Below are 14,508 nucleotides of genomic sequence, written 5' to 3'. Positions count from 1 at the left end.
GCTCTCACATCTCCATTTAAAAATGTTTCTTTTCCTGCCCTGCTAATTGCAAACAGTTACTGAACTACACAAAAGCAATTTGGCTGCCATTTAACAAATGCCAGACACGGGGAACATACGTACCCGTCTCCAGTCACGGCAAGATCAGAGAGGTGGAACCAGTGAGGCAGCAGAAACGAGAAATGCCAAAGGGGGCTAAGGAGCCAACACCTGCTGGAGCCCCAGCCCCAGCACAGCACCCAGGAGGCCTCATGAGCCGCCCACCCCAGCGTTCAGCCAGAGATTAGCAGAGCAGGGGCTGGCTCTGCGGGCAAGGGCAGCGAGGGTGTGCACACAGATCTGTGCTGGCTTTGGTAGGGCATGGCTGAGTGACAGCAAGGAGCGTGGAAACACCTTCAGGACAGCAGAGATGAGAATTGGGGCTGGCATCCCTGGAGGAGCCCAGAGGATGGAGAGGCCAAGGTGAGATGGGAACAGAGCTGCTGTGGCCCTCAGCGACTGCAGCAATCGGGGGAGCGTGCTGCTTGGGATCTGGGGAAGGGCTGAGGGAACATTGCATTCCTGGGATTTTTTTCTTCGAAGGAAGGCATGCAAGGGATTTACCCACACCCCAAATACAGAGATATGGGCCTCTCTTGTCCTGGATCATTTCCAGGTACATATTTCTGCTCCCTGTGGGAGGGCTTGGAAGCTGTGATATTGTTAGCCCACCCCCCTTGCCCACTGTCCTTCTCCATTACCAGTTACTCTTCCAGGTGTGCCTGACATCATAATCATTGATCTGATGCTTATCAGCTTGTTCATCCAGGAAATCAAACATGTACTTGATGGCGAGGGGCAGTGCACTCCCACGGTGAGCTGTGCTAAAGATGGTCTCAAACAGGTCATCCACAAATTTCTGCAGGGTACCCTGAGGAGGAGAAAGAGAAAAGGGCTGCTCAGCAACACCTTGTGCCAGCAGAGAGGTGAGTCTTTAACTAATGGTCAGCCTCTAAATCAATTTCACTTCTATTCCTACACCTGGAAGAGCAGCACTGTACAGTCTGTGTAACCCTACTGGTTCTCAGTGGTTTATACTGGGAAACAGACAGTGCAGTGATGAGGTATCTCCTTCACTGTATGATCTGGCATGCTAAAAGTATACAAAGGAAAGCACCATACAAAACAAAAATTGTTGTATGTGCTGAGGGAAGTGGAACATGCTGCAATGCCAAATGCCAGGGATAATCACCCTTCCCACATCACCAGTTCTGCAGCTTTATCCCAAACACCAAAGAGGCACCTATCCCAGGATATCTCTGCTTTGCAGACCAGCACCTGCTCAAGGATACAGGCAACAGTAAAAACACCAAAAGGCGCAAAAAGCAAATAGTAAAATCCACTCAGGGGATGTTCACTGAGGGTTTCAACACACAAACCCTTCACCTCCAGCTCAGAAAAGAGATCAAATGAGGACCTCTTCCTGTGCTAGAGCAGGAGGCTAACAAAAAAGTAGTGCTTACCACTTTTGGACAACCCAAATCACAACCCTTCCCCACTCAGATTTCAAAAGCCAGGCATCAGCTTTGGGTCTCTGGGCCATACCTTGGTGGCCAACAGACGGGTCAGGTAGATTTCGGAGACCATCTTGCTGCCCCGGTCGCCCTCCCTCTGGTCCATGTGGTCGTGGTTTTTCACCAGGTGCCAGAGCTTGGTGCCGCTCTCCAGGTCGGGGGTGATCATGGGGGTCCGTGAGCGCAGGCTGTCGGGGCTGCTGGCTGTCCTCAGCATGCTCTCTGCAAGCACAGGGGGATGCTCCTACCCTGCCACCTCTGCCTCGCCACCAGCCCCATCACTGCCCTCCCCTCCAGAGGAGCTTTGGGATTCAGCCCCTGCAGCCACCATGGATTGGGAGCTCTGCTTTGACCATCCTCATATCCCACTGAGCCACATGCAAGCCTGGCTGATGTACAGGGGCCAGGACCACCCTGGATAGAATTCTGCAGAGCCTGTCCTGCTCCCAGCACACAAGTGACAGGATCACAGATGCTTCCTGTGCATCAGTCTGAGCTGATCACACTATTCCCTCCCAAACCAAGGCTGAAGTATATATGCCAGCACATTCGTGGGAGTCTTCAACTCTGCTCTTTTAAGTGCTAAGTGCCTCTGTGCTTCTTTTAATTAGATTTCAGGGGAATAAAAGGGAAAAGATCCCTTAACAGCAGCCATCTAACATTTGCCTTTTTCCCCTGAGTCCAACACACTGCAAAGAAAGACGGCTCTGAGGGCACCTGTTCCCTCTCCAACACCAGAATAAATTGCATCGTGCAGGAGAGCTGGGAGTTTGGAGGACTTTGTTCACATGAGTTACAGTTATAGTCACTTGCCCTGTGCCTTGGTCCACATACCCAGCCCAGTGTCACCTCCCCTGCCAGCCCAGAGGAGGATGCCCCTGTGCACTCACCGTATCTGCTGAGGGACTTGGTGAAGGTGGAGGAGTTGGAGATGTTGTATGCTGAGTTCTGCTTGGGCACCAGGGCGACTGAGGAGCCATCCGTCACCTGTGGGCAGAGATGGACTGAGAGGCTGCCACACCAGAGAGGCACAGGGGGAACAGCCACGGCAGAAACCAGCCCCAGAGGGATGCAGCTACACTGCCAGCACCCCAGGGACATCATCTCCAGCAAAGGAGCCTGACATAGCTCTGTGACAGATGGGGGAAGGGGCAGAACAGGAACACACCAGAAAGCTCAGCATGAAAATGGCAGAGTAAGGCCAGAGTGCAGAACAGCCTCTATGAACTCTGGAAATGTCCCATTTAAAAGGACCATAAACATGAGGTGCAGGAAGGAAAGTGACTGCAGACCTCCTGGCCATGGCCCTGGAGAGCTGAGCCCAGGCCCTGACCAAGCTGAGGAGGGAGAGAAGATGCTCAAGTTCAAAGCAGCTGGTGACTGCTCAGTGTTCTCCATCATGGAGAGCCTTACCTGGTAGTGGGCCAGGGTGTTCAGCCTCTTCCAGTCATTGTCAATCTTTGTGGTGACATCTTCATCCTGCAGTATGATCCGGGCCATCCTGCCCTGCCGCCACTCTGTCCCCGTGAGGGAGAAGGGCTCATGGTTAGCGGATAATAGGAGCACAAAGCTAAGGCAAGGGCAGGAGCACGGTACCCAGGCATCAACTAAAGAGCCCTCCTACCCCTCTCTGAGCCCCAAGGCTGATGACTATCAGTGTGTTGGGTAAATCCAAGTACTCAAGGAAAGCCAGCATCAGTTTGACCCTGGTAATTGTTACCTTTGCTCCTCTCCATTCCCCTGTCCCCCCTTTAAGAACAGACTATTAACACTGCTCTCAACTATTGCTGGCCTCCTTGGATCTCAAGACACCTCAAGCCTGCAATTCAGACCCCAGTCAGAGCCAAAGGGGCTCTTCTCCCCATTGTCTCAACTGGCAGGATCCCCATTCTCATGCCAGGGCTCCCCACACACAGTCAGTGCCAGTCAGCATAGCAAAAGTGGACTGAACAAGCACAAATGTGCTCCTGTAGGATATGTTGATTTTCCTGCCCTGCCCAGATTTATTGGCACTTCTGCTCTTAGTCACATCCCTGTTCCCCACAGGGAAGTGCTTGGCCTCTCTCTTACCCAGGTCCATGTCTCCAGCTTTGGGTCGCTGGGAATAGGGCACACCCTTGTAGACAGCATCCAGCAGCTTCTCCTTCACCTGCGTGATGGTGTCGCAGTTCAGCACCTTGACAGGGATCTCTGGGGCATTCTCATTCTCAGGGTTCACGCAGTTCAGGGTCTGCACAGGGTCAGAAAGGCTCGAGTGAGAGGCTGTGACACACTGGCTGCAAAGGCAGGTCCAAGGACACAAGGCTACAGCTGTCTACAGGCCGTGTCTTCCCACCTCCCGGACTGCTGTAGAGTTGTAGCCACATGGCACATTCCTGCTCCCCTTTCCCCTTTCCCCACCTCTCCCTGCCAGTCTCAAATCTCCAATTCCCAGAAAGGGAGCACAGTGTCAGTGAAGGAATCCTGGGCCAGCAAACCATGCCCAATGCACCAAAGCCTGTTGAGAACAAGCAATGCCCAGGCACACTCCACTCCTCTCCCAACCATCCCAGTGGAAACTGAGCTGCAGGTGAAGAACCAGCTGCAGGCTCAGCCAGGGGAAGAGTCTGGCTTATCATTTAGCTGGACAGAGGAGAGGGCTCAGAAGGAAGAAGAGAAGTATCTCTCCATCTCCTGCAGTAACCTCAAAGCTCTAACTTCGATCCACACCCAACATGAGCTATGGGCTGCTCCATGTAGCACAAGCTCAACAGCATCTCTCACTCAAACCTGCCATTGCCAGGGGGTTTGCTTAGAGAGATATGGAGAAGGATTCAGTTCATGTTTGGCTTCCTTGGGCCCATGGCAAGAGCAAACCTTGCCAAGGAAAGGCCCTGTTTCTGACCCTGTCTGAGATGGGCCCCACTCAGACAGGCCAAGAGGCACCCAGGAATGCTGGAGAGAACAACGGACAAAACTCTCTCTAAAAGTACTTTGTGTGCCTCCAAGATCTTGTTAAAGAGCTGGACCTGGCAGTCCTGGCAAGCACCAACACCACTGAGCCTTCTGTTTGCACTAACCAGCATTTTGTAGTCAATCTGCTGCCGGATGAGCTTGTCCTCACTGAGGGAGTAGCGAGCCTCTCCTGTGATGGCATCAATGGGTCCCTTCTCCATCTGCTGCTTGATGGCACAGTAGAGCATGAAGAGTGGTTCCCCGGCACATTCCTGTGGGACAGGGGGATGGAGGAGAGGAGAGGAGAGAGAAGAGTTAGAAGGTGCCAGGCACCAGCTTTGCCTTTCAAGAACCACCATTGTGTCAGAAGTCTCCTGTGGCCCTGCAGCATCAATCCCCACACATGGCATTATAAAGAGTCTCCATCCCTTGCTCAAGACTGCAAGGAAGGGGGTTCATGGTAAAATTCATCCTGTGAAGGAACTTATTCTCTCCTTCCAAGCCCATTGGAAGTTGATTGTCTATCAACCTGTTGGCTCAGATTCTCAGAGCTTCCAGATACTTCTGCGTGAATTCTGCTCATTCTGCAAGCCAAAGATGAGCTAAAAAGGGTAAATTCAAGTCTACTGAAGAGCAGATTGAGTCTGGGGACCTTGAGTATGGGATACAGCCTGTCTTTTGAGCTGCTCCAGACAAGAGAAGCACCTGAGAACTAGAAAGGGCATGCTGCAGTAGGACAGCCTGGGGGTTCTTGCCCAGGTAGCACGTTGCAGTTCTGATGTCTTCCACAAGCCCAGTCTCACATGAGAGAAGGTCAAAGGAGGTTTCTCCAAATGACAGCTGGGCACAGCCAGACAGATCCATTGGAAAGGAAAAGCAAGGGAGCAACCCACAGACAACCCTGCCCTGAGTCTCTAAGTGATGGAGGGGACCAGGCAATGAGGTTTCCTGCAGCTAAATCATTTGCCACCTACGCATCTCCACTGCCAAAGCCTGGTAGTGAGAGCCAGCTTTAGCCACCAGACAGAGCCACATCAGCATCTATCTCATACATGTGAGGAAGGGAAAGGGAAACTGGACCAGACACTTCTCCCTAAAATATGCTGGATGCTGGATTCGGGAACAGTAAAGGACCTGCCAAGGTTGGAAGCACCAGCCAGCCTGGAGCCAGGATTTGGCATAGCAGGGCTCAGAGTGGACACCCGTTCATCACCCAGGGCCCAAACATCTCCCCTGAACTGCATCCAAATGAGCCCTTCCAGATACAGCCATTAGCCTTAAGGGAGAAAAAGGAGTACAATGGGAACAGAGAGGATGGGAAGAAGTCCCAGCAGATTTTACCCCACTGGCCCTCATCCCTCCCTCCCGGCCGCCTCACAAATGAATTGTACTTTGGTGCAAAGTGCGGCTGCTCTCCCTGTCACCATATGCTGTTAGCATCTCGTTAGCATCTGCGGTAATTAAAGAGACAGCTGCTAACGAGCAGGAACAGGCATACATCATCCCCAGACCTTCCGACAACACGCCTGTCTTTGAAATTATGTATCATTTGCAAACTTGGCTTCATTAAGTCAGCTTGGAAAAGCGAGAGACCCAAGTGGGTGCTAGGCTGCACATCACCGGCTGCCCAGCAAGGCGAGGCTGGCTGCAGAGTGGTGACAGCCCAGGGGTCCCAGGGCACCCCAAGCCTACCTCTCTGGTTCTGGTGGAAGGACTCAAGTTGCCTTTTTTGGTTGCTTGCAAAAACTCCTTGTGAAACTTCCAAGTCTGTGGAAGTGGTATGGATGAAGGATAGCTTGGAGTGGGACTCTTGCTTCCATCTGCCATGGTTGCTGCAGTCGCAGCCCACAGCTTTCACCTCTCCAGTAAGGCATTGCTGCTGCCCCATATCTGCAGCTCTGCACCACCTCTGAGGATCCACACCAAGAGAGGTGGGCTCAGTCTTTCCCACACTGGCTTCTCCATCTGTTCCTAATGTGGATCCTACCCTTAAAATGCAACACCTCACTCCCAGCCTCACTGTCCCACCGGCTCTTGAAGACCAGGGCCAAGATGCGGCTGTGGGTCACAGCTCACTGAGACACTGCAGATGAGGATGATTTAGGGATCATCTTTGACAGAGACCAACAAAATGAACAGGGACCAAAGAAACCAGAGCTGGGCAGTTGACCTGAGAGGAGCTCCATCAGGTGATATACAGGAGGAGACCACTGAGATGTGGCCAGATGGCCCCTCAGGTTGATGAAGGGCAGCCTGCCCCCCAAATGTGACTGTGCCCATGCTGCCAGCCCTTATGCAGTTTGCTCTCTGCTGGGAACTTGGCTGAGGGGAGCTTTGGGAGCTCTCCATGGCAGCCGAGCTGGAGGAGGGCAGCTGCAGACACCCTGTGCATGCCTGTGTTGATATGTTGGGAGCAGGCTGAGACAAGCCAGGTAATTCCCAAACTGTCTTACTGACTAGATCTAGCTCATCAGGAACCTAATATTGTGCATTTTTCAGCACTTGTCTCAATTTATCCATCTCCCTTTCCCTGAGGTATCTCATTAAGAGTCTGATAAATGCTACTACAGGGCCCTCCTGAAAGCGCCAGCCCTTGCTGGCTCCCCAAGCTGCTGGCCCTGAGCATGAGGGGCTGTCCTGTCCCTGTGCCCATCCCTCACCCCAGTGTATCTTGCCCTGCTCGGGGCAGGTTTGCTGAGAGCCGATCTGGCACGTGGCTGTCTGCCTCATTTACATGCACAATTACCGCACTTTGGGGCACTTTCCCTGCTGGCAAACTGTCTGCTGTGATACTCTCCATCTACTCCATGGACTTCTCCTGCTTTTGCTGCCACCTGTGATCCTCACTGCCCAGAGACAGGTGAGAACAGCCTCGTGGGTCTCCTCTGGTGGGACTAGCCCAGAAGAGGGCATGAGCACATCCTCAAGTCTCTTCCAGTTTAACTCAAGTGACTCAAGCAGTGGAGTTTCAACCACTTCCCAAGGAGATGAATCCCAGCGTAACAAATTTCACAGCCAGCAAGTTCATCCAGGCCCTCTGTGTATATTTCTCTTGTAATGGTGCACCTAGATCAGACCTTTCTCCTGCTGCTACCACCCAGAGACTGGAGGTGTTTTCCCATGCCTAAGTCATGGTGTAGCCAAGGACTTTTTTATAAAGAGGCATTGCCCTGGTCCCACCATCCCCACATCTCTCACTTGCTACTCCTTACCCTCAGACCTGCCCCACACCTGGTCATGTGCCCAGAAGCCTGTCTGAAGGGCGACAAGGACAGATGCAGGACAATGGTGATGCACGAGCTGATTCAAAGTAGCTTCTGAACATGGCCCAGTCCAGCCAGGGACAGATAAAGGATGTCAGGTCACACACGCAAATGCAATGTCCCCAAACACTGCTGCAGGTGTTCATAGGCTGTGCACTGCAGTTTGCTCGGCCAAAGCATAACCCTGTTCACTTCAGGGAGCCTTGAGGGGAGCTACTCCTGCCTGTGCCACCAAGTTCACAGAGCCCAAAGAGCCTTCTGCCAGTGTTCTACCCAATCCCACCGGGCGGTGCTGATGCAAGGGCCCTGCTGGGCAAAGCCCTGGCACAAAGGGGTGGTGGGAGGTTTGACATCTCCCCATGACCAGCACAGCTCTTCTCCTCTCCCACCCCCGGCAAGCTAGATAGATTTTTATAGATACAGGGTATTCCTCGACAGAGGCAAAAAGCCAAGTGCATGTAAGTGATATTATAAATCACCTCTCGTTGACGATCACTTGAGTTCTGCTCAGACTCCTGCTCGCTCACATCTCCTGGCTGGAAATGGTTCAAATCCTCTTTATCTTAATGAGGGATGAAATCCCACAAAAAACGGCTGTGTGCCACCCAGTCTCACTGCACCGACACCAGGCAGGATCCCAAGAAACAGCCCTGCTGCCTGACAAACCAGCGGCAGGATCGCGGGCGCCGTTCATCTGTCAGAGTCATCCCAAAGTTGCAGCAGGACTGAGCCAGGGGTCCGTGCACTGGAGCTGCTGCTGTGTAATCTGCATGGAAACTGGTGCAGCTCTAGCAGGTGGAAGCACTGGTGCTGATGGCATTAATGTTCTCCATATGGGTAGATGCACCAGTGGTAAAAACAGAGCTTACACTGGGGCATCCTCTTCTGTTAGCCCAATGAAATTGGGAAACAGGTGAATTCAAGCTAACAGGCTCTGCAGCCTCATGCAGGTGCAGTGGAGAGCTCTGTCCCTGGCTGTCAACAAGCCCCTCAAGGCATCCATCCCCACCAGGGCACCTTTGGCAGGGGAAGCAGCAGCAGAAGTGGAGATGCCTGCAGGAAACCATTCCCCTGCCACAGAACCTCAGTGCTGGAGAGATGAAGGAAAATCAGTGGCGTTACATGAAGAGTGCAACTCATTAAACTACAACTCAAAGAGGCAGAAACAGCCTCCCATCACAGCCATGCCTATAGAAGGGTCAGCTCTAAGGGCTTTTTCCTCCTGAGTTACACAAGCAAAGGCAAGAAGAGAGGAATGGGGACCACTCCAAGAGTCAGCTGAGTTGCTTCAGATTTATCTTTCCTCAGGGCACCATTGTTAAAATCTCAAACCCGCTATGCATTAAGCAATCCTGATCTGGATTTCATTTCCCAATCTCAGCTATTTCCCAAAAAGGAGACCAGAATCGCATCTCAGAAAACCAGGATGGGAAAGGAGGTCTGGGAAGCAATCTCTGCTCTGGGAGGGAGCAGCAATGCTCAGGAGCATGTCAGCCTGGGCTTTGGGTAGCTGGCTGGCCCAGCAAGGCAGGAACCACCTCCCTGTCCACACGGGGTTGCTATCCCTTCCCCAACTCACCTTCAGAAACTTGTACAGCAGAAACGTGAACCAATTTGTCAGCATCTTCTCTGCCACTGACTCCGTTCTGTAGGGAAGGTAGAGAGCAAAGCCATCAGCAGAGAATATTAAGGGTCTCTAATCTCACCTGTTGCCACCCCACCCTTAGACTGCAGCTAAATTATTTTTGGCTTTAAAAGGCTTCATCTGGAAAGGCAGGAGGCTCAAAGCCAGGGGCACAAGCAGACAGCACAAGCTCTAGTGGAAAGCCTTCCCATCAGCAGCTCCCCAGGAGAGAAAAGCAAATTGGTCTCCAGTGTATTTGGAGAACTGCAACAAGTCAAGCTCAACCTTGTCCCACCAGGAGTCTCACCCAGGGGATGAGCAGCTTTCTGCTTCTCCCTGGTACCTCCTACTTCAATGAACTTTGTTTCTTCTATGATGTCCCATTGGAACCAGGCAGGCCCCTCCACAGGAGGATTGTATGAGGCACCTAAGCCAGGTACACCATCCCCAAACCTACCTGAAGCTCTGCAGTTAAAGCATAACCTGAAGGAAGAGCTGAGGTTCCAAGGCAAAGACAGATCTAGCTGGAAGCCCCTTTCCCCACCTGGGAGCTTCTGGTCCTGCAGAGCACTCAGTACTGCCCTTGCCCTGATGCAGGCCACCACTACTGGTGACATGGGACTTCCCTGCAACCCCTGAAGCAGCCCTTGATCTCTAAAGTCTCAAAGACCAGGGCTCATAGTAGAGCAAGAGGACATTGACCACCACCAGTCCACTGGTACATGGCCTTGGTTAAAGCCACGACCAGATTTAGGTCCAGAAACTTTGACCCAAATATGTTTTTGATCAAACTTATCCCCATTACTAATTCATCTGAAAACAAGGTGATTAAAGAAGGAGGGAGTAAGAGCAGTGGTTGGAAGCTTAACCTGTTTTCCACGTACTTTTGGAACACAGACACTGTGCCAGGCTTGGAATTTAACCCTTCCATGTCTGAATGGTGGAAGTTTATGGTTTCTGTATGTCTCCTCAGAGTGGCGTGGTGATGTAGAAGTTTGCAAGTGTACAGTGGTGCACTCACTTGCACCAAAAGGAATTTAAAAATGGAGCTGTGCCTCTCAGCTTTTGGATATGCAGTTGAAGGAAGCAGCCAAAGCTGCATTGAGAAAACCTATACATTGCCCCTAGTTTCCTAAAGCACAGTTCAAGCCCAGATGCCATTGTGCTCCAAATCAGCATAGCAGGGAAGGTCCAGGGGAGCTGCCTGTGTCTGCTGGGGACCATGCACAAGAGGGAGAGCAGGATCCCTCAGGATGGGTGTGAAACATGGTGAGTCTGAATAGAGTGAGGGAACCTCGGGGTGCTGGCACTGCAGCCAGGATGTGTCACACCAGCAGAGAGAGGGACATGGAGGCGTGGAGGGAGCTGAGGGTGCCATCAGACCCTGGTGAACTGAGCAGCCCTACAAGGGCAGCTTAACATGCCTGTCTCTGCACCACACCTTACCTCTCCGCCCTAAGATTAAAACTCCTCTTAATATGTCTATTATTTTTAACATGGCCTTCACTCCTGCTAAAGTAAAAATGCCAGCCGGTCCCTCGACCCTCTCCAGTTAGGCTTCTTCAGCTTATCCACCCATTAATTATCAGATCAGCCACTTGCAAATGCAGACGGTCCTGAAAGCACATGCAATACTAATAACCTCAGGGACGTGGCTGCATTCCTCTTGCATCAGGGAAACAAATACAAATGGCTCACTCAAGAAACAAAATCCAGAAGGAACCAAAATGTTAGAGCCATCAGGAGGAGTCCCACTGCCCAATTCCATGCACTGCCCAATGGCAATGCCATGCCCTGCAGATGGGCCAGGAGCAGTTTCCAAAGAACAGATGGCTGGGGCAGGAAATCTACTTTCCCAGACTTTATTCAAGATGACTCAGTGTCATATGGCCCCTTCCAAGGTTTTCTCTTGTGCTAATGGTGCTTAGCCCTTTTTGCCCTCCCTGGAATAGCACAGCCCTCCTTAAAGCATTTGAGGACAGCATTACCTGAGGCTTCAGGGAAGGGAAGGCTTCATGCCCCCACCAGGAAAGAAAAATCCACCATGGGGAACAAAAAAGGGAGAAGGAAAGGGATGTGGAGAGAAAGCCAAGGGAGGAGTGGACTGCAGCTATTCAGGAGACATCCTCCCTGGCCCTAGAAAGGACCTGACAAGCCCGTAACGCTTATCTGAAGTGCCACCACTCAGGCTCTGGCGGATGTTTGTCTTTATCCATAGAGGATAGAGCCAGATGCCACAGCAATGGGGGGATTATCCAACAACCAAATAAATAAATAACAGCTCTCCCCAGTTAGATCAATCCTAATCCAGTTGCCCTGGGCAGTAAGCACACTCTCACACCCAACAGCAGGGCTAATCAAACAGATAGAGAAGCACAGCCCTCTTTACCACTCGTGGCTTCAAGAACAGTTTCTCTTTGTTAAATATCACTCAGGGAGGCACAAGCAAGGTGCTGGCCAGGGGGCCTTATCCCTGTCCTAACTGCAATGGCTCTCAAGCACTGTGGCTGGGGACTGACAGTCTTTGGACAGGCTGGGCTCTGCCCCTGTGCCGCTGCCATGGCTTAGCCACTGCTGCTGCCGGCCTCCTCATGATGCCTTTTATTTATATTTTATTGATTTACTTCAGGAGCTGCAAATGCATTCTAAATATTTCAGTGAAACCTGGTGTTATGGAGGGATGATCGGGAGGGAAGAGCCTAAGAATGCAGTCAGGGGAGAGGGATGGGGAACAGCAGTTGGCACCTCCAAGATCCATCCCACTCCCGGACAGCCACAGGTCTGCACGACACATCCCCTCTGACACGCTGCTAATGAGATGCTTCGAGACATTAAGGGCACCCTTGTAACGTGATAAATGAAGCAGAGAGAGTAAGAAAGCAATGTGCCTAACGGGATGGGCAACACAGATGTAACTGGGACCAGCTCACATCTGAGTCTTCTCCAGGTGCTTCCCCAGGGCCACCCACACAAAACCTGGCAGGCGTTGTCCAGTCTGGCCATGCCATGAACATCAGTTGATGTTTGAAAGATGCTCTGGGTTTCTTGAGCCTTTCTGTTGACATGCCAGCCCTGTGCCTGTCAGCCATCCCTGCATCTCTGCCAAAGGCTGGTGGCACCAGGCTGCTGGAGGTGGAGATGGGGAGGCACCGCATGGTGTGCAAAGGGAGAAGATGGCACGGACAGCCTCGAGCTGAACCAGTGGAGCTTATTAATAGTTTTTGTTCAGGACTTGGTGTATCTTTCAATATTCATCAGCCCGTGATGAAGGAGAGCTCAGAGCTATCGTTAAATATTGATGGGGCAGGCAGACTCACGGCAGGGCTTGGCAGGCTGCCTCCTGCTTGCACTTCCCCCAGCCCCGGCGAGACTCCCGGCTTGCAGAGATCTGAGTGACTTTCCCAGGAAAACCCTCATGTGCCCGGCAAGGCAGGTAAGCCCCAAGGAGGGAGTGGGGAAAGGAGGACTCCTGTCTGCTGCCAGCCCACAGAGGCACCCATGCAGTCACCAGGCAGGGCAAGCGCTGCCCCACATGCCAAGAGATGGGGGGGACCACCTGCTCACCTTCCCTTCTCCAGGTGACCTACAGCAACACGCCAGAGTGCCTGACACCAGCATGTACCCTCCCTGCACCAGCCTGCACAGCTGGCGAGCACCTTGTTCTCTCCTTCCCAGGCAACATGAGCCCACACAGGCCAAACTGGAGTGAAAACATCCCACGGGTGCCTCCTGAGCTGGCTGGGGCCAGGTGGTCCTACATCCCTCTCATGCTTGCAGACAGACAAGCAAGGAAATGCTTGACCAAAGACAGTTCTCTCACTGCCACAGCCAACACCAAAGCCATCTCTGACGGCATCCCCAAAGGACACCAGCTCATGTCACTGCACTCAGAAGTGCCTGGGCACTGTCCCCCAGCTCCAGCCCCTCAGGGGAGCACTCACCTCCGCAAGAGCAGCTTGGGGTGGTTCTTGCTCTCCAAGTTCTTCTCAATCAGGTCGGAGAGGAGCTGTTTCAGCACCCCTGTGGCATACTCCATCTCGCCCTGCAGCGCTGTCATGATGAGCGAGGCCACGTTGCCACGGTCCCGCATGGAGAAGCTCCGCTGGGCCTCCAGAGTGCGGATGAAGGTCAGCAAGAAGTGCTTCTTGTTCAGGAGCTGACCAAAGAGGGTCAAGGACTTCTCCACATTGGCCTGGACCTGCAAGGATAGAGCAAAGCTGAGAGACAGGCATGATGGGGAGGCTGACGAGAAGGTGGCTGGACTGAACCATCCTGAATTCACCCTCAATCCCACAAGAAGAAATGATGAAAAAGGGTCAAGAAGCAGCTGGACTTGGTCTCTCCCTACTACCAAGCTTCCCCTTTGGTAATCAGTCTCAGTTCCCCCAGAAGTGTTATCTAGTTTGTAAAATCCCAGCATCAGGTTAACACACTCTCAGGGCATCAATGTATATATATGTCTATATAGACACACCCTTCCATACAAAGACTCTCTCCCACTTGTGTGCAGACACATAAACACATTTCCCTCCCATAAACAAACACTCCTTCTCTCCCAAGCACACACACAAATTATAATTTTCAATTTCAGCTAACAAGCAGCTCAATTCCCGCCCAAGTCACTGCAACATGTGCTTTGGGTATTACACAGAAAGCAAATAAAGCCACAACCCTGAGCTCCACCAGCAGCAAACCCACCTGGTTTGGGGGGATGGATTTCAGATAGGGAAATAATAGCAGAAATCTGGCTCTGTCCCACTGCAGACACACCCTGAAACAGTTCCTTTACTCATGAGACATTTGAAGGTGTATTTCTGGCCGTACTTGGCCACGTAGGACCCAGCAGGGATTGGGCTGGGATACTTTCACACCTGCATTGCCATCAGCAGCCCAGCTCTGGCCAGCCCTGACCACATTCGTTACCAGAAATGAATATTTTTACAATACTCCGTTTTCCCATTAGACAAGATAGTTTCCTCTGAATAAAAGCCTTCCTGTGGTAAAATATCCATTTTTCTTTAATTCCGCCCCTTGTCTTCCTGACTGGGGGAATGAGCATAAAATTTTGCTTCTTGTCGGTATTTGGAGATAAAACAACACTTTTCATTTCAAAACACCAACTCAAAATGAAGAA

At 52.0% G+C, this 14,508-nt stretch overlaps 1 protein-coding gene across 1 annotated transcript in view; it reads right to left on the bottom strand.

Moving 5' to 3' along the window:
• PLXNA1 (plexin A1) overlaps window positions 1-14,508 on the bottom strand; it is a 116,048-nt gene that overhangs the window by 12,091 nt on the left and 89,449 nt on the right. Inside the window, 8 exon segments of the mRNA XM_039558814.1 lie at window positions 741-910; window positions 1,585-1,775; window positions 2,444-2,540; window positions 2,967-3,070; window positions 3,624-3,783; window positions 4,613-4,759; window positions 9,330-9,396; window positions 13,316-13,572. Coding sequence (XP_039414748.1) covers window positions 741-910; window positions 1,585-1,775; window positions 2,444-2,540; window positions 2,967-3,070; window positions 3,624-3,783; window positions 4,613-4,759; window positions 9,330-9,396; window positions 13,316-13,572 — 1,193 coding nt within the window.

Source organism: Corvus cornix, chromosome 12 (genome assembly GCF_000738735.6).
Source record: "Corvus cornix cornix isolate S_Up_H32 chromosome 12, ASM73873v5, whole genome shotgun sequence".
Classification (NCBI taxonomy): domain Eukaryota; kingdom Metazoa; phylum Chordata; class Aves; order Passeriformes; family Corvidae; genus Corvus; species Corvus cornix.
Note: the sequence above shows the minus strand (reverse complement) of the source record. Positions and strands in the feature narration are given on the sequence as shown.